The sequence below is a fragment of the Syngnathoides biaculeatus genome, chromosome 6 (genome assembly GCF_019802595.1).
Source record: "Syngnathoides biaculeatus isolate LvHL_M chromosome 6, ASM1980259v1, whole genome shotgun sequence".
Taxonomy (NCBI): Eukaryota; Metazoa; Chordata; class Actinopteri; order Syngnathiformes; family Syngnathidae; genus Syngnathoides; species Syngnathoides biaculeatus.
Window position 1 is genome coordinate 20,607,382 of NC_084645.1, and position 24,676 is coordinate 20,632,057.

Below are 24,676 nucleotides of genomic sequence, written 5' to 3' on the forward strand. Positions count from 1 at the left end.
AAGCAAACGCAACCAAAAAATACACCTGAACGGTTGTACACAGTGCAATTGACCTTCAGGCAGGCGCGAACAAAAAAAGTGTGTCGTCGCGCGTGTGGCGGCAGGTGTGCGACGATGACGACCGTGTTGCGTTTGTTTACACAATCGCTCGTTATCGAGAGTCGGAAAAGTCGACGCCGGCGGCCAGATGTCCTTTCCCACTGTGGTCCTGGGGGGGGGGGGGGGGAGACAAAGCCAGACCCCCCCAGAAAATAAAAAAATCTAACTTTTTTTTTTCTCTCCACATGTCAGACTTCATTTAAAAAAATCGTAATTTCACAACAATAAATTAGTTTTTGGGGGGATGGGGTGGGGCAGGGACACAAGATAAATAAAGTTGTATTGTGAAGGAAAAATGTCATTATTCAAAAACTACTAAAAGTCCAATTTTAGGAAAAAGTAGCATTTTTGGTCGGAAGCAGTCTTAATCCATTCATTTTCCGAGCCGCTTATCCTCACAAGGGTTGGTACCAACGCGTGGGAGGCGGGGTAAAGTGAACCCTGAACTGGTCGCCAGCCAATCGCAGGGCAGCTAGAGACAACCCGGGCCTCGGAACAGTGAGGTCAGCGCTCTTAAACCACTCGTCCAATGTGTTGCCATGTCATTATCCAAGCTGCTTATCCTCACAAGGGTTGGGGGAAAGCCAGAGCCTATCCCCCGCTAGCTTTGGGTGAAATGCGGACTTCACCCTGAGCTGGTCGCCAATCAGTCACAGGGTAGATAGACAACATCACTGAGCGGGAATCGATCCCACGCTGCCCGCACCAGAGGCAGGCGTGTGAACCACTACGCCATCAGTGACTCTTTTGTGGATATCCATAAAAGGAAATAATTTAGTCATATTTAATATTAAGTATGACAATTTTTTGGTGGGAAAGTTGTCTCACTAAAAGATGTAGAAAAATCACATTTTTAAAAACCTTTTTTTTTTAAATATGAGGAAGGAGATAAAAAAAAAAAAAATTGACTTCGACATTTTCACCATAAATTGTTGAGTTTTGGGACATATCGAGAACACCCAGGACGCGACTCATCTGTTGGAATATGGAATAATTCAAGCCGCAGACCAAGTGGGCCACGTCCCTGTCCAATTTCAGGGGGTGCTATTGAATCCGTTTTGTGTGTTGGGGGGGGGCTTTGGACTCTCCCCCCCCCCCAAAAAAAAAAAAAAAAAAAAAACTGGAGGTCAAAATTCCTAAAAATGGTCCTAGAAATCAGTCCATTGAGTTTCCCCGCGGTATGAAGAGCAAGGAAGAACCGGCCACGTTCAGCGCCGGCGGGGGCCGAAGACCCCTCGCCCGAGCCCCACCAGGGCGCCGCCCAGCAGGACCCAGAGGGGCACGCAGACCACGCTGAGCCACACGTCGGTCAGCCTCTCCAAGCGCGAGCACAGGCTGAGGCAGAAGGCCGCCTTCAGCCCCACGGCCGCCACGTAGCACAGGCGGCGGGCCGGGCCCGGCTCGCCGTCCCGGGCCTCGGCCTCGGCCTCGCACCGGCCCGCCAGCTTGACCAGCAGCAGCAGGACCAGGACGGCGTCCAGCGTCCACACGGGCAGGAAGATGAGGAACCAGTTCCAGGGCACCTTGGCGTCCAGCTTGAGCACCAGCATGATCAGGAAGATCAGGCCGAAGATCCACGACAGGAACACTCGCTGGACCAGGGACATCATCTTGCGCGGGTACGACGACGCATACAAAACAAACAAAATGTAGCAAATCGTACAAAACTACCTTCAAGTGCAGTGTTTCCATTTTCTTTGCTCCCAAAATGTCCTTTTTTTTTTTCATTAATACTTAATACTTGTGAAGTGCGATTGGCCAGCGACCAGTTCAGGGTGTAACCCGCCTCCTGCCCGATGATAACTAGGTTTGGCTCCAGCACTACCCGCGAGCTTTGTGAGGATAAGCAGCGGCTATTCCTTCTTTTTCATGTTTTAAGTCCCAAACATGTTTCACTCGAAACCTACATATTTCTATAATCTCTTGGCATTGATAACGGAAGAAAAGTAACACGCCTATTTTGACGAATTATGTATTAGAAAGTAAAGAAGAAGCGTGAACGGTTGTCAAGGGTAAAAAAAAAAATCAAAATCAAAATCGCTAAAGAAGGGTACACCTACCTGGAAAATGTACTTGAAGCAGAGAAGGGAAGTATTTGTATTTGGTAACTTCCCAGCCGGATGGTTGAAGCCAAAGCAGGGGTCCGGTCCGGGTTCCCCTCTCTGGTCGCCACCTTCAAAAAGTCCCCTTAAAATAGGATGTGGAAGTAAAAATGCGACTTTTGTCAAGCTGATTTCGGTGTAGCTAAAAACAAATGTTGGCACAAGTTCAGCTTGAAAACGTCTTTAGCGAGCTCAGCGGAAGTTTGACAGCCGCTTGGCTCTCGACATCCTAACGGAACGTTGATCCAACTCCAAACGAGCACTTTCCATTGTTTTAGGGAAGAAAAAAAATGTTTATTTTCAAGAAATTGTTTGTGTTGAGCAGCAAAGGACAAGAATTGAGCTTGCTTACAGACTTCCGCCAACAGGACAGGAAGTAGAAACGAGACAAAACGACGGTGCATTTCACGACAAAAGCGTTTTCAATCACATTTTCTGGAAAAAAAATCTTTTCTATCCATTTTTGGTATGCACCATACCGGCATCTTTTTGTCTTCCAAAATCCCATTCCTTTCAATTAAAAAAAAAAAAATCTAGTTTTCTTCTCATTTTTTGAAACATTCGTTGGAAACCATTTTCCCAACATATGTATCTCTTAATAATCTATCTCTAGTTGTTTTTCTATATTCTATTTTTATTTTATAATGTATGAACACATTTTTTTGTACATTTTTATAAAGTAGAGATCTCCAACATTTTTTTAAACAAACCCTTGGCTCTATTTTTTTTATTTGAAAAAAAGAATTCTTAAAAGCATGTATTTCCGGTTTTCTTTTGGAATTTTTCCTTTAAAAAAATCCTCTCATTTTCTTTTAGAAAATATGGTTGTCAAACATTTCATAAAGCGTGTATCTAAAATTGTTCATTTTTTATAAAGCAAGTACGTATAATTCTCGTTGTGAATTGGCTTTCATTTTGTTGAGAAATCTGAATTTAAAAAGCCACAAAATTATTTGATAATTTTATCCATTAAGATAAAAACATGAGACTGAAGACAAAAACGTGATGACCCACATTTGAAGATTTTATTCAAATCAATTTTTATAATTACCAGGCAAGTATAACAAATGAATACAAAGTACAACTCCATAGATTGTCCCCAAAAAAGTAAAGTACAAAAAGCTTGAGGTAAAACATTTTTCTTGTTGTTGTTGAAAAAGATCCTTTTTAAAAAAGCCCTTATTATTACAATTTTTATCGTGACCGCTTAACTTTTTTTTGTGTGTGTTCCAATCTGATAAACGCACTTGTTTTTTTTTTTTTTGCCAAAGTGCAAAATACAGTGTGTGAGACAACATTCAGTACAATCGTCTTTTAAAATGTAAACAATTCAAAAAGCTCAACGTCTGTTTGTACAGAGCAGGAAAAACAAGGGCAGCACCTAAAAAGCCATTATTACCATGATTTGAATTTTTATTTCCCTTTGGACCTCTACAAGCAGCGACAACATTAAAACAGCCCGTTAGCCACATTAGCAGAAGCAGCAAACAAAACAGCACGTGTGACACATTCAAAAATGGTTGGAAATGTCCAAGAGAGCGAAAACGTGCGACAGCGTCGAGACAAAATGTTTTTTTTGTGTTTTTGTTTTGTACATTCAGAAAAAGGAAGAAGCGATCTCCACTGGAACTTAAGTTGGTTTAGTCCATCCGCCAAAAGATTCAAAATGGCTGCCATCACGGGCCCGAATGGCCGACGCGAATCTTACTCGGCGCACGATTTCATTAGCCTGAGCGGCGAATGTACCGAACCTCCGCCAAGGAACGCACGCGTGTGCGCTCGCCGAAACATCCGTCAAAGTTTGCGTAGACGCCGGTCATGGAGCGCCATTTTGATTTTTTTTTTTCTTGTATATTTTTAAAGATATACCTCCAGATTCTGTAATTCTTTTGCCCTTTCTCCAATTTTCCGTCATTTTTCTAAAGTATGCCTCTCCACTTTCCCCTTTTTGAATGGCAGTTATCAGTAAACTCATTTTCATCTTTTTAAAAATGCATCTTCATTCACATTGTGATCCCCCCGCCCCCTCCTTTCAAAAGCATGTACCTAAATTTTATTCCTAAAACTTTTAATTTAATTTTTTTTAAGATGCAGATGTCCATTCAGTTTTTCCGACTTCATGGAGCCGCTACTGTATTTATTTATCGCCACATTTTAACCGGTGACTTTTATCTCGATTTGGGGCAAAATGTCATTTTTCGTCGCCCCCTCCAATTATTATTATTATTATTATTGCGTCAATTGATGACAAACTGTTGTTGTTGTTCTTGCATTCACACACACACATAAATAAACAATCGTAGCATTTTGGTCACTTTTTAAACGTTTAACATCGGCAAAGATCTGAGCGTCCTCGCACTGAAAATACGGTAAACCCGAACCAACATATTACGTTTTGTCGTTTACGATACTTTTTTATTGCAGATTTTCAAGCAATTGTTCTATTTTGGCTGAATTTAGCTGTAGTACCACGTTGTGCCACAACACGCCGGGGCAGCACTGAGCTTGATTTTCTTCATCGGACATGTTGCTGCTCTACTTGCGTCGTCGTTAGCGTAATTCCCGGCCTACGGAGCGCACCTAGTTATAAGCCTCGGTACACAGAAAGAGTTTAACGCTAGCGTAAGCGCGGCGCTAGTGTTAAACTCTTTCTGTGTACCGAGGCTTATTAACCAGATGCCTAAATGCTAGCACCGCGCTAACGCTGGCGCTGCACTAAGGCTAGTACAGCATCACCGCATAAACCGCAGGGTTAAAAGTGTGCGAAAAAAGTCGTGGCATATAGGCTGGAAATTACAGTAACTTGACTACGGTTGTTACCGTGACGTCTTGCTATGCTAACATCATTTAGCGCATCTGTGTAGTTCTCCATTTTTATATTAGCATTAAGATAGTAGATTTACAGGAGGTAAAGTGACATGGTTGAACATTTTGGTCATTTCAAAAGAGCCTGGAGGCCATTTTAGGTAAACGAGTAGGTTTTGTGTACCTTGAAGCACACATGCTAATAAATATTTTTAAAGTGTTTGAAGAAGTTGAAATTTGTTTATAGTGGGTGAGGGCCTTCTTTATAAGCTCAAGTTTAAAAAATAATGCGCTTGGTTGTCGAATAAATGAGGGTTCATCGTACTGTCCCCGTTTTGAAGCATTCACCTCCGCCGAGGACATCATGACAGCGGCACGAATGGATGAAAAGGGGATGGATTCAAATCCGTGAAAAGTACTTTTACCAAAGTTGTCGTCACAGGCGTCGCTAGCTAAACGGTGCTCTGCCTGCTCTCGCGAGCGTAGCCGAGAGCCTCGGGCGAATGGGAACGCGAGAAGTCGATGAATATCCCGTCCGAGTCGGAGTCGGCGGACCGCAGCACCTGGCCGACAATGGTCTCGGGGCTGGACGAGTCGCTGGGCGGCGAGCAAGCGCCCGCCCCCGCCGCCTTGCCGAGATGGCTGGCGCCGGCGGCCGCTGCCCCCTCCGTGCCGTGGAGACCCCCCGACGAGTGCAGGATGGACGGGGATGACAGCGGCAGGTCCGAGGCGGCGGCTCCGGTCTGCATCATACCTGTCAAGTGCCCACAGTGAAACTCACATTGAAACACGAAATATTTACAAAGACGGGAAACAGAAGAGAGTTCAACGCTAGTGCCTTGCTAACGCTAGCGCCGCGCTGACGCTAACAGGGCCGGTTCAAATAAAACTTAGCGGTAAATATCACTGAGACACGCCAGTAACACGCTAGCACAGCGCTAACACTAGCGCAGCGCTAACAAGGCCGGTAAAAGTCACTTCCTCGGCACATGTATTCCACCGGTCTCATTTTACCTTTTCCGCACGAGTGCGCCCCTGCGGCCGTTAGAAAAAAAATGCATCACCGCATAAATCGCAGCGTGTGGAATAAAAATGTCGCGGCTTGTAGGCCGGAAATTACGGTAGTATTTTTTTTTTCCGGTCTAAAGTATCGGCAGCCTTCACGAGTACCCTGCCGGTTCTCCAAACTAGGAATTCTGGTCCCAGAGGTGCGTACGTACGTCGTGAGTGGCGACTGAGGGAAATTTGTCTGTGAATTATTTCATAACACAAAAGTCAGGTGACCTTTGTCAGAAAAGTTCCAGGACTGAGATCACAAAACTTTTATTTCTCAGATCAAACTACCATTTTTTTTCAAAGTACAAGTGAAAGTACTTTGAGTACTCACCAATATCAAGAAGCAAATCTTTTATTTTAATCGCACATTGTTCAAAAAGTATTTTATGAAAGTATATTTCCTATTTTGTCATTGAAATTCTTCTCTGACCCAATACTTTTTTTTTATTTTATTTTGCTTTCAAATAAAATTCAAAAATACCATTTCATTCTATCCTGAAAATATCAAACTTATTTTCTCCATTTTTCTTCTGGACTTGAAAACCTTTCTAGAAAATATACTAAAATTTCTCCGATGAATATGGTATATGGATTTTTTTTTTTTACACAAATTATTGAACTTCTTCCTCTAAAATATGAATTACAAGGCATTTTTCCCAGTATTTCCCGCGCGCGGCATTAAAAAAAAAAAAATTCACCTTTGAAATGCGAGCCGACGCGCAGCCGCTCGGAGGAGGCGGAGCCCGAGACTTCGGACCCGCCCGCCAGCTCGGCGAAGTTCGACTTCTGCTCCTCGGGGCAGGAGATCATCTCGCAGGCCGAGTGGCGGCGGATCCCGCCGCTGCCCAGCGAGCCGCAGTCGGCGTCGTACTCGGCCACGGGCGTCAGCAGCAGCGGGATGTTGTAGCTTTTGGACCGGACCACCGGGTTCTTGGACAAGTGCTCGGCGGACTTGGACCAGCCCCATTGGAAACGTTTCTCTGCGGGAGGGACAACAGAAACGCATCAGCAACGCCCTTCTCGAGCCGTCCGTTACCCGAGCCGCTTATCCTCACAAGGGACCAATCCCAGCTATCTTCGGGCAGGATTCGGGCCACGCCCCGGACTGGTTGCCGGCACAATGAAAAACCAACAGCCAGCGAGCAATTTAGAGACCCTTCTTTATTGTTATTAGTATGATAAAAAAAAAAAATGTAGTTCTCTCAGAACCACTGACGGCGTAGCGGTACACATGCCAGCTTTTGGTGGGATCGATTCCCGCTTTGCGATGGTGTAGATAAAGGCCGTGTGACCGACTGGCGACCACTTCAGGGTGTAGGCCGCCTTTCGCCCGAAGCCAACTGGGATAGGCTCCAGCAACCCTTGTGAGGATAAGCGGCTTAGATAATGACATGACTCCCCCAACTTGAGTCTTACGATATGGTGACATTTCCATTCCCAAGAATGTTTTGACAGCGGTCTCACCGAGAACGCAGCAGTGGTCGTCGGTGTGGTCTCCGGACTGAAGACCGTGAGTGCCCAAGTAGGGCGAGACCACCTTCTGGACCAGAGACTCCAGCCTCAGGTAGTCCTCGTTGACCCCACGCGACTCGTGGACGCCCTGCAGCGACACAAGCGCCGTGGAGGCCTCAGACAATTTTTTTTTCCCTTTACGGACGCAAACTCGAAGTTTTCGGTTGCGCGAGCGCTGCGAAGCCAACGCGCGCGCCCCCCCCCCCCCCCCCCGCCCGGGCGTACGGTGGCGCCACCTGCAGGACGAGCAGCATCTGCGTAACGGAGGGCGGCACCCGCGCCCGCGGCCGCGACAGGGCGTCCTCCATCTTGACGCTCAGGACGATGGCGCTCCTGAAGTGCAGCAGAGCCAGCTGGCGGACCGACGGCTCCTTACCCTGTGGCCGACAATCACAAAATTAATAGAAATATGAAAAAACAGGGCACAGAGGATCAGGGGGTAAAGCGTCAGCCACACGGTTCAATCCCGGCCTCGCCTGTGTGGAGTTTGCGTGTTCTCCCCGTGCCGGCGTGGGTTTTCTCCGGGCACTCTTGTTTCCTCCCATATCCCAAAAATATGCAACATTAATTGGACCCTCTAAATTGCCCGTAGGTGTGATTGTGAGTGCCACTGTCTCAATCTGCCCTGCGATTGGCTGGCAACCGCTTCAAGGTGTACCCCGCCCACCTCCTGCCTGGTGACAGCTGGGATATAATCCAGCACTCCCTGTGACCCTCGTGAGGATAAGCAGCAAAGAAAATGGGTGGATGGATGAAAAAAACAGTATTCAGGCAATTCTGATCATTTTCTAGTTTCTCTTGGCCTTTTTTTTGTCCAATCAGATTTCAGCCACTATGTGTTGCCGTGCCAAAATAATCTGCCTCACAAACAAATACTCAGTCGTCCTCAAAGTATTGTAGTACAACCTAGAAAATACTTTGCGCCCACAATGGTGGTGTTGTGTCCCCCCCCCCCCCCTCCAAATGATGTTAGCATTTGTGTGTCAAGTGAGAAAAATACAACTGTGGGAACTGCACACGTTCATACATTTAATAATCAGCCTCTCTTGTGAGTATAATATTTACGTTTAACGGTTTTGTCATAATAATCCATAATTACTGCTCCCAATGACGCACGCGGTTATATTGCCTCAGTGATCGTTTCTGTCATTGTGCCGTGACAGAATTTAGCGGGCGGAAGGAAGGAAGGAAGGAAGGAAGGCGTGGTGTCCAAATATGACAAACCGACTCGGCGCCGACTTTTCCGATCTCGGGAGACGACGGCCCACCTGCACCGGGTGGAAGATGGCCTGCAGGGTGGGCAGCACGTCGCAGAAGAAGAAGTCCCACGTCTCCGCCAGAGAGTCCAGCAACTTCTGACCTGCGCGCAAAAGACACAAAATTCTGAAGCGCTGTCGCTTTAAAGACGACAGGTAAGCAGAGCTGCGGCGTTAGCGCGGGTTAGCAGGCGCTGTCAGTCGCGATCGGCGGCACAATTCGCGAATGTTCGGCGGAATGATTGAAGGGGACTGGCGGGAATCCTTTTCGCCAGGTAAGCAGAGCTGTATTGAGTTTTGCCGGCTCTGCGGATTAGCATCGGCTAACAGCATTAGCTTGTGATAAGAGGGAGATCCAGAGCCGCTTTTGACGCCATCTGCAGGAACACGATCACGCAGTAATGCTGACCCTGACACCGTGCCAAAGCCGCCAGGTAAGCAGAGCTGCAGTGAGGTGTTTGCTTCTGATGTTCTTGTCGTTTTGTTTTCTCGCTACACGCTGGGGCGAGTGACCGCCCGGCTGGTCGCCAAGGCAACACGGTTTTGGGTGCATTTGTCTTCGGAATGAATCCGTCATACCTTCGTAGAACCTTATTTTGTCCCTCAGGATGACCATGCCCTTCGTCAGCAACTGGTTCTGGAACAAACAAATGAAAGAAAATCAAGAGCAGCGAACACCAACGTGGAAAATGTACTCTGACGGCCCATCTGTGCCATTGACGGACGGGCCCGACTATTACATGTTTGTCCGCTAGGTGGCAGAGGGTGCGACCGACTTGCGTGTCCATTTGTTTACGTTCCTAAAAACACACTTTTGTGTTTGGCTGAACAGATTTGAACCCGGGGGGGGGGGTTGATTGGTGAGAACGGTGGGATGCAATCGATAACTTCAGCGTGCAGTGATCCCCGTTTGCCGTGGGGGCTTCTTTCCAGAAGGGTGAAAACCACTGAACGGAATGTTCCACATTTTTTCTAGCTAATTTAAACCGTGGCGGATCAGCTGCTACGGCATTGGCCGCACAGTTCTGAGGTCCCGGGTTTGATCCCGTAACTGCCTGTGTGGAGTTTACATGTTCTCCCAGTGCCTGTGTGGGTCTTCTCTGCGTGGGCACTCCGGTTTCCGCCCACATTCCAAAAATTCCTGCCCGTTGACAGCTGAGATAGCCTCCAGCATTCCCTGTGACCCTCGTGAGGATAAGCAGCTCAGAAAATGGATGGATGGATAATTTAAACCTATTGTTGCATTCACTTTCTGCTTTAAGTAGGAATCACTAGGTCAATTTGGTTAGCCCGTCTATGCGTTCAGCATTATATGTTAGCATTAAGCTATTTGACTTTTGACAAAATTTTATGGTTTTGTTGGAACATTTTCATCTTTTTATGTACAATTCTGAATCTCTTGTGTTATGTGTCAGTTTTTCTGTAAACGTCAACTGCAAGTTACAAATACACAGCTTGAAGCAAGCACACTTTGCCTCTTATTTGGAGAGTCGTCAGGGGGGGAAAAAAAACGCAAAAAGTATTTCCTTCCCGTGAAAAGTGTGGAAACGCCGGTCCCAAAAGTGTCACTGGAACGGTTGCACTGGGATTACCTGAAGGTATTCCGTGAAGAAGGACCCCAGCTCCGTCTTCAGCAGGTGTCTGGTGGAGGGGGGATGGGGGGGGGAGACGACAACTTTCTTGTGACTCAAAGATAAGCAGTCGGAAAACAAATGTTTACTTGTCTGCGCTTCGTCGTGTTTTATTTTTATTCACGTGCGTTTGTGTGCACCAGGGGCGCTGCTGGATTTTTTTTTTTTTTTTTTTGGGGGGGGGGGGCTGAATGTTGCCTTTAAGGGGGGCGAACACAGTTAATCTAAAATTACACATTAAAATTTACTAACAAGTATTTTTGGAATGGTGCTGAGATTATTGAATTATTACTTATTATTACTACTTAATTACCTTACTTAATTATTACTATTATTATTGAAATAAGAATTTGTGAACTTTCCTGCTTTGCGATGCATTTGGCGTTCGGCGGCCCTAACGCAACGCGCTCAGTCGGCACGTTTTCAAGTTGAATTCTAACAACAACAAACTGGAATTCCTCTTTTGGTGAAGTAACTTTAGGTGATAACACATGTTGTAATTACAATGTAATTAAATAACGGTGTCATCATGAAATTACAATATATTCCCTTTAATTATGTCATTGAGCGTTAAAACGTCCTGGGAATTTTAATGGGTCATGTTCACACTTGAACTTTCCAAGATTAGAAGTCGAAGCGGACGTCTGCACCTACCGGACGCCCTCGTTGAGAAGGTAAAGCTCGTTGTCGGCCAACGCTTTCCTCTGGAAGACGGCGATGACGGCGTTGTGGATGCTGTCGAGGCACACAAACCCAACTTCGGATCACATTTTGACGATTTCACTCTTTCTTTGGCTAATCGCGCAGCGCCAAAGCTTGCACGTTAGACTCGTGGATCAGGGGTGTCCAATCTACAGTCCTGGGGGGCATTTTTGGCCCGCCGTTCCTTACTTGGTGCCCAGGTACATAGCAAAAAAAAAAAAAATAAAATCTCTGACTCACGGGTCCAGTATAAGTAAGTAAATTGTCGTGAATACAGAGATTTTCTTTGACCTGCAAGGAAGCTAACTACAAGTATTACAGCACAAAGTTTTCTACTCAAACAGACTTAAGAGATGTGTTTGGGAGCAAAACAAGAGAATCGCAAATGACGTCAAGTTCCTTCTCCGTGTCGGGTCCAGTTTGTGAAACGTCTGATACGCTATTGATCCTGATGCGGTAAACAAGATTGTTAGCTGTGATGGAGCAATAGAAGTAAAAAAACAGACAAGACAGTAGATCGACAGTAAATGCTCCGCTCGTTTTGTACATTTCGTTCATGTGGCTGATTTTTGCGTAGGCAGGGAAAAATGTAGTGACTTGTGCGATCCGGGGCGGGACGTACCTGTTCCAGGTGGCGTTGGCGCCGGCCCTCTTCTGCTTCTCGCCTCTGTCTTCGGGTGAGCCCTTGTCGCTCTTGGCCAGTTCGCTGAGGCTGGGCGAGCTCATCAGCTTGAGCCGGTGCAGAGTCCTCATGGGAGGTCACAGAGGACGGGGGCACAAAAGGGGGCGAAAGGTCAAACCGGGAAGGTCGAGAGACGCGCACGCAAGGACGTCGCCGAAGAAAAAGGACCGAGCGACGCGAGATGAGAGCGTAGGATCGGGCCTCGCCCCGAGACCCGAGAGCGGAGGCGAGAACGCGGGCGCCGATGGGATTTCCCAAACAATAACGCCATTGATGCCAACAAATATTTATGCAGCGCAGACGCCAGCGGCGAGCGTCCGTGGCTGTACAGTCGGGAGGAGGATGAGGACGACGAGGAAGGAGGAGAGGAGGGGAGGGGTTGGTTCACATGGCAGAGTGACACGAAAAGCAAAAAGCAGGAGAAACAACGCCGGCGCCGCGATTGCTCGTCTTATCATTGATTTTTTTTTTTGGGGGGGGGGAGGGGCTTTGAGAAGGGAGCGACAGAAAAGAATGAGAGAAGATAGAGAGAAAAAAGAAAGACCTAAAGACAGGACGGTAGCGGTAAGAAAAACAAACAAATGCGACAACGCGGTCGAGTTTTGATGCGGGACGACAAAACGAGGAAGGACGCGAGGGGCTATAAGACAGATCGGGGACGCTGACCAGCAACTGCAGTGTGTGGTAAACGTTCAAGACGGGGGCAAAGGGCACGAGCGCCCCAGGGACACTTGCCTATTGATGACAAATTGACATTTAATTATGACGTTGAGGTATTGAACTCAAGTCGCGTTACCAAGTGCAAAATTGTGTGCACGCGGTCGATTAATTGGCCGATAATAATGTGAAGATCGGAGCTCGACGGAAACACGAGAGACGGCACGCGGACAGCTCGATTACCCGCGACGCTGCTCTTCGGCGCTCACCTCCTGATGGGATGCTCACTGGCGCCGTCCAAGTCCGGGCTGGGGGGCGGCGGCGCCGAGAAGGTGCTGAAGTTGAGGGAGAGGGGCCGCGGCGACGAGCGCGAGGCGTGCCGCCGTCGGAGTCCGTCCAGCATCTCCAAACGCGCAGGCGCAAAAAAAAAACAAAACGGTACAACATTAATTCTTCACTGGGAGATTAAAAAAAAAATGGACTTCATTGTCTACGTCAGAAAGAGACTTTTTGTTGTTGTTACAAAGATCTTATGTTACAAAGTTGAAGCACTAAATGTTCCAGTGGGCTGCTAAGTACTCCCAAAAATAAAAAGATTCCACAGCACGAGAACATTTGCTTGTGCGACACATTCAAAAATAGCAATATGGAACTCACATTGCATAAAATAACTGAAAATCATCAACATGATCAAAAAAACAAATAAAACACTGTTAGCCCACAAGTCTGTGAGCCAGAAGCCAGTCACACTTTCCATCCATCCAACTATTTTCTTTGCCGCTCATCCTCACAAGGGTCGGGGGAGTGCTGGAGCCTATCCTAGCTGTCAACGGCCAGGAAGCAGGGTACACCCTGAACTGGTCGACAGCCAATCGCGGGGCACAAACAGCCGCACTCACAATCACACCTACGGGCAATTTAGAGCGTCCCATTAATGTTACATGTTTTTGGGATGCGGGAGGAAACCGGAGTGCCCACCCGGAGAAAAGCCACGGACGGAGGTATGGGGGGGGGGACATGCAAACTTTACACAGGCGGGGCCGGGATCAAACCCGGGACCTCAGAACTGTGAGGCCAACGTGAGCTACCGTGCCGCCTACACTTTTCATCTCTCGACCAATTATGGATATCCATCCAACCATTTTCTTCGCTGCTCATCCTCACGTGGGTCAACGGCCAGAAGGCGGGCTACACCCTGAACTGGTCGCCAGCCAATCGCAGGGCACATGGAGACAGACAACAGCCGCACTCACAATCACACCTTGGGGCAATTTAGAGTGTCCAATTAATGTTGCACGTTTTTGGGACGTGAGAGGAAATCGGAGTGCCCGGAGAAAAGCCACGCAGGCACGGGGAGAACACGTAAACTCCACACAGGCGGGACCGGGATTGAACCCGGGACCTCAGAACTGTGAGGCCAACGCTTTTACCAGCTGATCCACCGTGCCACCCAATTATGGATATATATATGATTTTAATAAATAATAATAAGTAATAACCAACCATTGTAACACATAATATCCCCTGCATTTAAGATTTTTGGGGCCGTCCGTTTTAAACAGAAAAAAAATGTGTATTTCTTGTATGGGGTGGGGGGGGGGCATAAAATGACACCGAGGGCCAGATGTGGCCCACGAGCCACGAGCTGGACACCCGCGTTTCATAACGTGCGCAGTCTTGAGTTCCAATATTGCGTCTTGTTTTTTTCCACAGCGTTTTGCAATATTTGCACAACTTGCACATGCACACACAAGCCAAGAGCAAAAGCATGTCTGTGCACGTGCGGCAGCACTACTAGCTTTGACGTCTCGTAGCTCACACGTTTGCCTCCCTTTTAACGTAGTTTTCCCACTAGTATGCAAAAACTGAGACTAGTGTGCTGAATTGTCTCAATACTGCGAGCGTACTAGTACAAGGGCCTCAATGTGTAAGGACGCTAGTAGTGTGCGAGCGACACTTGCCTAGTACAAAAACAGTTTACTAGTGAAGTTGAACTGTGTAATAGTCGGCCAAAAGTGATGCTCATATGTAAAAAAAAAAAAAATGGGATGAAGACACATTTGTGTGTGCTGAATTTTCTTAGCAGAGTGCGCGAGAGGCCTTCTGGAATTCCTTGAAGGGTGTAAAGCATTGGAAAAACCCGCCACCTATCGAGCACGAGGGTGAACTACAGTCTGGGTTGTTTTTTTTTTTTTTTTTCTTCTTCTTCTTTCGTGCAACAGAAACAGCGACGCACGTTTTCCTTTCACGCCTAACGACAACTAACCGAGCGTGGAAGCGTTTTAATGTGTTTGAGGCGAGCCCGGTGGGAGGAGCGCGGGTGGGGGTCGGACGTGGGGGGTGCAGTTTTTCTCCCCCTTCGCCTCTTTGTCTTTTTTTTTTTTTTTTTGGTGACAAGATTTTGACGAGCAGCTCGCAGCATCGCCTTCCCGGCCTACAAAATGTCCGCAACCGGGACTGTCCACACACATAAAAAAAAAACAACAACAACAAAAAAAAAACACGAAGTCCACGAGAGAGAGAGAAAGAAATCAAATAAAAATGTTTCAAAAAAAAAAAAAAAAAGGAAGACGAGCATCCATCCCAGCGGGACGTGAAGTTGCCACGCTCACCGTTCCGCGTCCCGTCGCCTGCTTCCAGGCTCGCATGCAGCTCCGATGTCACGTCGGGGCTCGATCCGCCGGAGGGGGGCCCCGACCGGGCGCTGCGGCCGTGGCGGTGGTCCCGGCGGCGGCGCGAGCGGACCGCGAAGGACTCATTCATGAAGCGTGCGCCTCCGCTCGCTCCCGCGGGCGCGCCCCCGCTTTGTTTTGACCAGATGCACGCGATCCCGCAGCGCCGCCGTCACGTGCACGCGCGGCGGCGTCTATTTGATCGGCGCGAGGAGGCGTCGCGTTGGAGCGGCACCGTCGGGGTCCCTGAACGTCGCAAACCCACCTAAAGCGAAACAAGGTCGCGATGAACCCTTTTCATAGTAGCTGCCGTTTGTAAGCGCACGCGCATTGAGTCATGCGATTTACTAGATGTCCCTGAACGATGCAAACACCCAGAAAACAAAGAAGGTGCTCCCGAACGCGCGCGCGTACGTGCACGCGCAACCACGATCCAAAATATGACAGCCATGTTTTGATTCGTCACAAAAAAAAATAAATAAATAAAAAACTTCTGTGATTACGATTGCCCTCAAGGGCAACGGCTAGCCGCCGCGCGCATTTGTGACACACACGTTTGCGTGTCGTGTGACATTTAATCTGCTTTTATTGGATCACAGAGGCGCACATAACGGACTTTAAAGCTCAGGAAACAAAGCCGGGTCGTTGGTCCCGGAGCTGCCCATTTTCCCAGTTGGACGAGCGGCCAGAGAACACGTGAGGATGGCAGCCCTGCGCGATCAACTACTCCAAACGATTAATCGATTACCAAATCATAATCGCCGGCTGACTGTTGCATCTCATGAACGCACCACATCATCTTTCAGACAGGCCTCGACATTTAGTGTTGAGTTTTCCAATGTTCATGGAGCCACGACATCAGTCACAACGCTATAATGGAGTCATAGAATTGAGAAATTTGATTAAAATGTTCTCTTAAAAATAACTGAACGCATGCAAAAGTTGTTGCGATTGGCAAGATTGCCGGGAATTGTCCAGACTTCAGAAGCACAGCGAATTTCGAAATAGTCACGCCCTGGCGATAGTCTCAGTTTTCCGATAATCATGAACACACCACCACCACCACCAACCCTTTTGGGTTGTCTGAGCGGGAAGTTGCAATGTCGAACTAAAATTGAACAAAAACGAACTTTTTAAATGAACAAGGCACTGAATAGTCTATAATGGTACATTCGTACGTTTTGGAGGACTCCATTTCATACGCGGGAATGTTATTCAAATGTTCTACAGGAAGTTTGAAATGGTACAAACGTCAAACGGTTGCGTCGCTTCTTCGCAGACTTTTTGTTAGTAATCGTTGGCTCATTGTCGCCACCTGTAGCCGTCGAGGGGACTTTTATTCCTTTCCGCCTTTTGTACCACATAAGGCGTGCATTTCACCTGCTCACCGCAGAGGGCGCCATTGAGCTGTACACTGCGTATAAAGACGAAGCCACGACAAACCGAAGAAGACGTCGCGCCGCTCTTAAATTTGAATTTTTTTTTTTTTTTTTAATCATTTTGACGTGTAGCTTCCCTTTTTCTAATTCCCTTTTTAGTCTCCACTTTTAAAATGTTCAACGTTTCCCAGGAGAGAAACGCCTCTCCCAAGCGTTTCGGACAGGTACAGATAACGAAACGAAACAAGTCGAAATAGTTTGTCCCGACCAAACTAGCTTGTAAACAAACCGTAATGCTGCATATGCCGCCTTGTTTGTCATATGTTGTTATTATTATTATTATTATTATTTTTTTGCACCCAGTGTGCTTACACAGCCGAAGAGCAGCAGGCCGTTCACAATGCGCTGCGACAGAAACTCGGGCCGGAATTTATCAGCAGCAGACTGGCTGGCGGAGGACAGAAGGCAAGTTTTGCATCTTCAACACAACTTTTCACCTTTGGTTATTTCTTTTGCCATTTAAAACCGAGATTTCCCTCACAATACATCAGTCACGCACTCGAAGTGCTCCAAAGACCAAGAATCAAATGCCATTGATTGATTGATTGATGGATTGATTGGTTGGTTGGTTTAGCCATACTCGCGTTGCCAGAGAGACTGGATTGCATTTTACCTCGGATAGGCATAAGCTGCTGATCAAACTCATCAAAACTATGCGGCGCATGATATCATATTGTGTCACAAAATACTCTCCAGCAACCAGACTTGGACAGTGTAACCCAAAAAATTGAGGATAAATAGACAAGACAGACAGTTTATTCATCCCAAAAAGGAAATGAAATAATTTTGGTGTGGCTGTTTTGCGGAATATGTCCCGGCAAACATTTCCCAATTTCATCCTTGCAGGTGTGCTACATCGAGGGCCACCGCGTGATCAGCTTGGCCAACGAGATGTTCGGGTACAACGGCTGGTCTCACTCCATCTCGCAGCAGAACGTCGGTACTGTACGCCTCGGCTGTCTGTTGCCGCGGTAACGCATTTCCGTGACGACCGACCCGACCCGGCCCCGCGTCTGCTCTCCCTAGACTTCGTGGACCTGGTCAACGGGCGGTTTTATGTCGGCGTCAGCGCTTTTGTCAAAGTGCAGCTGAAGGTTGGGAACAAAACGCAGAGAGTTGTGTTGGGAATCGCGCCGTGTTCACCTTTTGGTAACACGTTTTTTAAAAAAATAAATATGGTGCCATACAGTATTGTACACCTTAAAAGCATGCAGGCGGTTATGGACTCCTTCTGGATAGTGGATACTATAAAAGTACTGCTACAGTCAACTATATGCACACCTCATTCGTCTTTTTCTCATCTTTTCGCTCCTTCTTCTTCTTCTTCTTCTGAGGACTCGCTTTCCCAGCGCAAGTTGTCAACAAAATTTATTAAAATTGATGGAATGCAAAAAGCGCAAGCACGAAATATTTCGTCTCACTGCGAGGTCACCACGAGACTTGACGGTTGCCGGATGTTGCGGAGCTCGCTGCTGTCGTGTAGTTCCGGTTTTTGCGCAGATTACGCACAGAAATCAATCCCGTGGCAGCTCCAAAAACTGTAAATCGGGTGACTTGGAATCCAGTGCAAATTCAGAGCTGAAAAGTGATTTTATTTGTTCAGTATTTACGCCGAAACTCGACTTTGTGTAGAGTAGAAGAGGAGCCGCAGCTGAGAGAGCTTTCGAGATTTCAAATAATTGTCCAAATTTTGAAAGGCATCGGAGGCCAGGAGCAGCACCTGGAGTCCAAAATAAAGCGCGTTCCAGTAATCTGGTGCGGACGTGATATTGGCGCCGGTCGATGGTTCCAAAACCGTTTTTGGGTCAGCCGTACCACTCGCTGTCCTAAAAACCGGACGGGTCAGCGATTCCCAGCGCGGCCGATCCTCTCGGGACGCTCGGCGTGAATGAGTGCGAGTACGCCCGCGTGTTGTTCTGTGGCATGGCAGGACGGCGCGTACCACGAGGACGTGGGCTACGGCGTGAGCGAGGGGCTGAAGTCCAAGGCTCTGTCCCTGGAGAAAGCCAGAAAGGAGGCCGTCACCGACGGCATGAAGCGAGCGCTCAAGTAGCCCAAGACCACCGTCGCCGTCGCGGTTCCTGGTCGTCCTTGCAGATGTCACTCCTGTTTTTTTTTTCCCCGCTCAGGTGCTTTGGGAACGCCCTCGGAAATTGCATCCTAGACAAAACTTACCTTCAGGCCATTAACAAGATCCCCAAGCAGGTCAAAACGGAACCACAGCAACCAGCCAAAAGTCCAGGATTGCACGGACGGAATCCAATTCGATCTTTTTTTCCGCACGCGCAGACGCTCCCGGCTTTGGACCTGGCCCAGACCAAGCGCTCGGAGACCGAGCCCTCCCTGGAGAAGGTCCGTTTCGACAGTCTGCTCCGAGAGGCCCAATCGGGGCCCGCCGTCACGCCGTTGGAGCCCCGAATCCAAAACCTGACGGAGCAAACGCAGACGCCTCACGCCGGCGACCTTCCAGGCGGGGGCGCCGTCTCAAGGTAAACAAAGGCCCTCTTAATAGCGCCACAATCGGATCGGTACGCAATTTGACAGCCGCGTGCGTCATCGACGGAGCTTTCGAATCACACAGTTTGAATGTTTATGTACCAGGAAAAGAAGTTTGAACTTCACACTTTCGGATTAAAGATACAGTTGAGCCTCGGTTCTCACAACGTCCCCATTTTTTTTTGCTACTCAAACGTTCCCGAAAAAAAAAAAAAAAACCCCAAAAGCGGAAATGACGTAACGCGCGCGGTGCAACCAGCGCACTTTTGTTATTGTGTACAACGCAGACGTGTCCCGGTAGTGACTGTTGTTTTTCTTCTCATGGAGGACGACCGAATTAACCCCCAATCATGGCTCCGAAGAAGGCAAGTTGCTTGTTTCAAGTCATTCTGCACTTTTGGTCATAAAAAAAGTTTACAAGGCCGGGGGCCGAGTCGCTACAGATACGGCAATGCGCTCCCAGCCTAGTGGGCTACTACTAAAGTAGATATTTGAAGCAAAAAATTTATATATTTCTTAAATTAGTTTATCATATGAAGTATTTAATCTATACATGTATTTCTACTATGCAATTTATTATCAGGAAAAGCTAAGGAAAAAAAACATCCTTTAAAAAGCCAAATTTTTCAGGCTTGGAACGCATTATTTCTTTTTCCATTCATTGTCATGGGAAACATTGATTTGGTTTTCGAACAAATCACTTCTCTAACCGTCTTCTGGAACGGATTGTGGTCGAGAACCGAGGCATCGCTGTATTTTGCAAGCAGTACGTCCGTCGGCAATTTTCCTGAAACAAACCGAGGTTGCGCTTTTGCCTTTTTCTCGCAGGCAGACGACGGCGGCGGCGCCGGCGGACGCGTCGTCCGAGTCGCACGCGGACCCCAAGCAGCTGCGCAAGCTGCGGCAACAGCAGCTGCAGGAGAAGTTCCGCAAGGAAATGGAGGCCAAGAGGCTGCAGCAGAAGCAGGAGGACGACGGGGAGGAGAACGCGGTTGTCGACGCCGGAGAAGGAGGTGACGGGACCGACTGAGCTCACTTTTGTTGATTGAGTTTGCTTTAAGGTGCCATAAAAACCGGGCTCATTGGCCAGTAGCAATTTGGTAACATCTGGACTAACTAACTTTAGCCAGGGTTGTTAGTGGAAAGTTTCGAGTCTTTTGCTAAAGTCTCATGTGTCGGACTTTTTTTTTTTTATGGTTAATGTTTGAAGTTAAAGTGTTTAAAGATGATGTTTGTACATGTTTAAACATTCAAAATAGGGAGTTTGAAATATTTTCCGGGAGGGTTTAAATTACCATAATTTTTCGATTTTGAAATGTCTCAGCTGAGGTTCTTTTTAAAAAAAGTGCGGAAGGCAGTATCGTGACTTTCTATCCGGCGTCTTTTATCCTGCCGAATATGCGACAACATGGGAGAAAAGTTCATTTAATTCAATTGCAACGTCAAGTGAGCGGCTTACGGTCACTCCGCACTTGAAGAAATTTTTCAGGACACTCTCTTATTGTTAAATAATATGATTTGATATTTGTATCTTATTCGCCTGATGAAGAAATTACAGTACGGGAATGATTTTCAATTCAAACGTTTGGTTGGACTTGTCGGCTTTGCACCCTTGAAACGGAATCTTTCCACTTCTGTACTTGATTGTGGGGATGTTTGGTTTTTTTTTTTTGGTTTTTTTTTTTGGGTCCCAATCGTTTTGTTTTTGTTTTTTTTTTAAATCCTCCAAACACGGCCGGCCGGTGTGACGGTCTGAGCGCTCCCCCCGTGCTGAAAATTCTCCTTGTGATGGATGCACATGCGTTACGAACAGGGGAACTCTGGGCACGTAGCAGACGCTTCCCGGGAAATCCCCCGGTCTCAGAGTTCCCCTTCTTCTACATCGAGGGAGCTAACATACGTTATAACCTAGCCTTAAAGCAAAAGTCGATATAAAAAGATCCACACGTCTTTCTGAGACGAACACAGCGAACACCAACACGCGGCGAGAAGTTGTCGAATGACACACGCTGAAGAAACACGGATGGGGATGATTCAGACTGGCCGGAAGTTTCCAAAACATACGCGCATGCGCGTTACTCGCACGGAGACTTTTCAGACCGTCACGCCGGCGAGTCCCCACCCGGGGGCCACGTGCAGTCAGACGAAAGGAACACACTTCAGTTTGGGTTTCGCGAACTTGCGAGAACCAAAACATCTGAGGAGCAGTTGAAAATTCACAAAGAAATAAAATTAGTATGAGAAGAATATTGCATTATATTATAATAAAAAAGGAGTCATCTTGGACTATTGAAATGCGTTTGAAATCAAACATTTTTGTATCTCCCGCACAGCTGTGACCCTAGTGAGGACGAGCAGAACGGAAAGCGCACTTTCAGTAAAAACTCGTAACATTTGAAATTCACGTTGCCGTCTCGACATTCGAACTCAACGCGGCTCGTCGAAACCGTTGAGCTGAGTTTTCAGTCTCGGTTGCTCCGCAGACGATCCGGAACTCTGGAACTTCTCCCTGAACTTCGAGGAGTCGGACGCCCCCGAAAGGGGTCTCGGGCCGAGCACGCCCAACAGTCACAAGATGCGGACCCGCAGCAAGACCCCGCAAAGGAGCGCCGCCGCCGCACCTGAGCAGCAGCGAGACAGACGGGATGCGTGGATGCATCAAGCCGGACCAGGTCTGAGGTTCCGATCCGTGACAAACGCTCCCGTTTCATTTAAGCGGCTCAGTGTGGAAGTTCCAACATTTTTTTGCTGTCCTCTTTCCAGTCGGAACGTCGAGTCCGTACCGAGCCGGGCAGACGCTGAAGAGACGCAGACTGGATGCATGATGTCGACCTATATTTCTATTTATTTTTGTGGTTCATCTCAATTGTTTTCATGTGTTGCTGCTACTTGCATAAATTGTCAGCTTATTGCCTTATACATATTTATAATGTCACAGTTGTTTAATTCTCCACTTTTTTTTTTTTAATACATGTACAGTTGAAGCCAGAAGTTTAAACACTGCGCAAAAACATTTTTTTGCGTGTCTGAAGTCAAATCTGATCAAATCTGTCCCGTTTCAGGTCAGTCAGGATCACCAAAATTATTATTATTTTTTTTTATCCCACAATGATGGATATTTCTCAATAAATAATTTTCCTCAAGATCCAAAGTTTACATACACTTCCGAGTATGGAGCAGTTCCACCTGTACTGTCAGGAGGAACGGGCCAAGATTCCAGCAGAGTACTGTCAGAAACTCGTGACCCAATTTATGAAATTCAAAGGAAAATGTAAACATTGGACCTTGAGGAAAATAATATAAAATGTGGCATTTAACAAAATTATTTTGGTGATCCTGACTGACAGGAAAAAGGAGAGCTTTTGTCTGATTTGACTTCACTCAGAATAAAAATGTATTTTCGCAGTGTGTCAACTGGATTTCTATTTTTATAATTGTAAATACAGCCACATCCCCGGTTATGGGTGTGCACATTTGTGCAACTCTAACTTCTCAACTCAAATAGTTTACTTCCAATCAAGTTTTAAAGACAACTTTCAATTTGATTGTACAGGTAAACCCCCCCCCCCAAAAAAAAAGTTAAAAACCTGGCATTTGAAGATGGGTGTGCAGACTTATCCAAATTGAACGGCGACTCACCCGATTGACAAAAGGTTTCAAATACAACAATATTTGACAATATGGGCAATTTAATATTTTTAATTTGTTTTTACATTTTTTACAATGTGAAAAACATACACAAAACCAGACATCAAATCACAGAATACGGAAAGAGTAGAATTGTGTCAGTAGCCTCGCGTGTCGCTTGGAGCTCCTTTGCGGATCTTTTTTTTCGTTTGTTTTTGAGAACTTGTGCTGTACAGCGGCTGTCAAATCGAACACCAGTGAAGGCGGCATGCACAAAACACGGTTACGTACGCCGCTCCGCTATTCAACTTGCGCCCGCGAACGAAGGGAAACGACCCGGCGATGACCCCGAAAGGCAAAACAATCCGAAATCGCGTCCCCCTTATCAAAAAAAAAAAAAAAAAAAAAAACCTCGAGTCCGAGACCCTCGACCTCAGGCAAATGTCTCCACGAACCCTGCGTCCCTAGAAAAGTTTGCATATTCTGCATTGCAGGAACTTATTTTTTTCTCTAGAGAAGTTTTAACTAGTCCAAAAACTACGAGCGGGCCACCGGAGCGCATCTGTCAAAACGGTTTCCGTGAGAAATCCACCAAAAAAAAAAAAAAAAAAAGCCAGGCAAAAGCACAAGAACGAGCCAAGTCAAAGCGGCAAATTAACCACGAGGAGAACATTTCCACATTTGCGTCCTGGACGTTGTTCGCGGTGCGTTCACATTGCGTGCTGGGGAAGCCGCTTCAGCGTTTATTCCAAATTTTTCATTTCCAGCTTAAGGTCCGTAAACTGTTCGATTTCAACGACTGGACCACCAGTAACAGTTTTGTCCCTCGTCCTTACGAGTACAACAATTGCAGGCCCAGCGAAGTTGATCAATCTTCTTCCCCTTTATTAGTAGTACAACTAGTGAGGCAAACGTGTGCACTAGTTGACAACTGGATGCTACTTGTTCTACTAGTGACATGATCACATTTGACAACATCTGGCCCATCACTCGTAGTACTAGTAGCACACATAGATGACGTAGTTTTGCCACACTAGTAAAAAAAAAAAAAAAAAAAGTGGTAATTCTCAGTTGCAGTGGAAACAGTTACTAGCGTGAATTAGAAGACAACCAACGTACTAGTGCTTGAACGTTAAGACGGGATTTAAAATACTGTTTGGCAAGAAGCCATTTAAATATGTATTTGACGTGCAGTCGTACTCGTAGTGCTCAGGTGTCAACGAATGGACAGTTTTGTCCTCCTAATATCTACTAGTGAAGACAAAAAGCTTGTACTAGTACCGGACCTGAAGCTGGTTATCAAGGGTGTCCGTTTTCAGCATCTATCCGATACCAACTTAAGGTCATACTAGTCGTCCAAAAGTGGCACAAGTAGTAGAAACTTATTACACGTACATGTGTACCCTTTTGGAATAAAGGGCGAAGCGGCTTTTTCCGTAAATCTTGTCAACAAGTGAGGCTCCAAGGCACTAGCGTCTTCCTCACGTTTTGCAGGCTGAGCGCGTGCGTGTGCGTTCTCCAACTACGCTGCATCACGTGTAAAAAAAAAAAAGAAAAAAAAACAAGCCGCATCTGGCCGCATATTAAACTACAGTATTTACAGTAAAATAGAACGCAAGAAGCTAAAAGGGTTGTTGGTTGGGCAGTCCGAGAAAGAAGAGTTTCATATTTTCATATACAGCAAGATGAAGAAGAGTACATTGAGATCATAAACCCTGCAATTGCACTTTATATTCCTTTAACTACATGTTGTTTAACAACCTTTTAATAATTACAGTGAGACAACATCAAAATCTGATGGCTGAATACAGGTCCATAGCGAACATTTTGTTTTGTTTATTAAATAGGTGTGTACAAAAAAAATAAAATAAAAAATAAAGCGGGAACCCCACGAAAAGAATGAACTGGCTATTTCGTTTCCAAAGTTGTCTGAAAACTAC

The 24,676-nt window shown here is 46.6% G+C and overlaps 3 protein-coding genes across 5 annotated transcripts; 1 reads left to right on the top strand and 2 right to left on the bottom strand.

The window, feature by feature from the left end:
- Positions 1 to 1,201: 1,201 nt before the first annotated feature.
- Positions 1,202 to 2,294, bottom strand: LOC133502454 (transmembrane protein 60-like). Its single transcript, XM_061823255.1, has 2 exons — positions 2,160 to 2,294; positions 1,202 to 1,709 (listed from the first exon to the last, which is right to left on the bottom strand). The coding sequence occupies exon 2, from the start codon at positions 1,707 to 1,709 to the stop codon at positions 1,308 to 1,310; it is 402 nt and encodes a 133-aa protein (XP_061679239.1). The 5' UTR covers positions 2,160 to 2,294; the 3' UTR covers positions 1,202 to 1,307.
- A 918-nt stretch (positions 2,295 to 3,212) lies between these two features.
- On the bottom strand, positions 3,213 to 16,485 carry LOC133501820 (proline-rich protein 5-like). Of its 2 annotated transcripts, XM_061821853.1 has the most exons (12): positions 16,426 to 16,485; positions 15,115 to 15,439; positions 12,772 to 12,905; positions 11,786 to 11,911; positions 11,116 to 11,196; positions 10,423 to 10,471; positions 9,410 to 9,467; positions 8,843 to 8,934; positions 7,811 to 7,951; positions 7,527 to 7,662; positions 6,761 to 7,042; positions 3,213 to 5,760 (listed from the first exon to the last, which is right to left on the bottom strand). In XM_061821853.1, the coding sequence occupies exons 2-12, from the start codon at positions 15,148 to 15,150 to the stop codon at positions 5,459 to 5,461; spliced, it is 1,437 nt and encodes a 478-aa protein (XP_061677837.1). In that variant the 5' UTR covers positions 15,151 to 15,439; positions 16,426 to 16,485; the 3' UTR covers positions 3,213 to 5,458. The 2 variants fall into 2 exon arrangements, with proteins under 2 accessions (XP_061677837.1, XP_061677839.1); XM_061821855.1 differs by lacking the exons at positions 12,772 to 12,905; positions 15,115 to 15,439; positions 16,426 to 16,485 and having other exon boundaries at positions 11,786 to 11,916.
- rad52 (RAD52 homolog, DNA repair protein) lies at positions 15,672 to 23,601 on the top strand. 2 transcript variants are annotated; one of them, XM_061821858.1, is made up of 10 exons: positions 15,672 to 15,870; positions 16,917 to 17,018; positions 17,460 to 17,553; positions 17,640 to 17,707; positions 18,544 to 18,662; positions 18,743 to 18,818; positions 18,903 to 19,102; positions 19,938 to 20,122; positions 21,593 to 21,781; positions 21,873 to 23,601. In XM_061821858.1, exons 3-10 carry the CDS (start codon positions 17,505 to 17,507, stop codon positions 21,932 to 21,934), a joined length of 948 nt encoding a protein of 315 aa, XP_061677842.1. In that variant the 5' UTR covers positions 15,672 to 15,870; positions 16,917 to 17,018; positions 17,460 to 17,504; the 3' UTR covers positions 21,935 to 23,601. The 2 variants fall into 2 exon arrangements, with proteins under 2 accessions (XP_061677842.1, XP_061677841.1); XM_061821857.1 differs by lacking the exon at positions 15,672 to 15,870 and adding an exon at positions 16,587 to 16,777.
- Positions 23,602 to 24,676: the final 1,075 nt, after the last annotated feature.

Bases quoted from the DNA above. Each gene is read 5' to 3' on its own strand.
- rad52 (XM_061821857.1), top strand. From the start codon at position 16,727: ATGTTCAACGTTTCCCAGGAGAGAAACGCCTCTCCCAAGCGTTTCGGA. The intron at 17,019-17,459 runs GCAAGTTTTGCA...TCATCCTTGCAG, and splicing joins TGGCTGGCGGAGGACAGAAG to GTGTGCTACATCGAGGGCCA. The intron at 19,103-19,937 runs GTAAACAAAGGC...TTTTTCTCGCAG, and splicing joins GGCGGGGGCGCCGTCTCAAG to GCAGACGACGGCGGCGGCGC.
- LOC133501820 (XM_061821853.1), bottom strand. From the start codon at position 15,150: ATGCGAGCCTGGAAGCAGGCGACGGGACGCGGAACG. The intron at 10,472-11,115 runs GTAGGTGCAGAC...CCCCTCCACCAG, and splicing joins CTTCTCAACGAGGGCGTCCG to ACACCTGCTGAAGACGGAGC. The intron at 7,952-8,842 runs GTGGGCCGTCGT...TGTCGGCCACAG, and splicing joins CCATCTTCCACCCGGTGCAG to GGTAAGGAGCCGTCGGTCCG.
- LOC133502454 (XM_061823255.1), bottom strand. From the start codon at position 1,709: ATGATGTCCCTGGTCCAGCGAGTGTTCCTGTCGTGGATCTTCGGCCTG.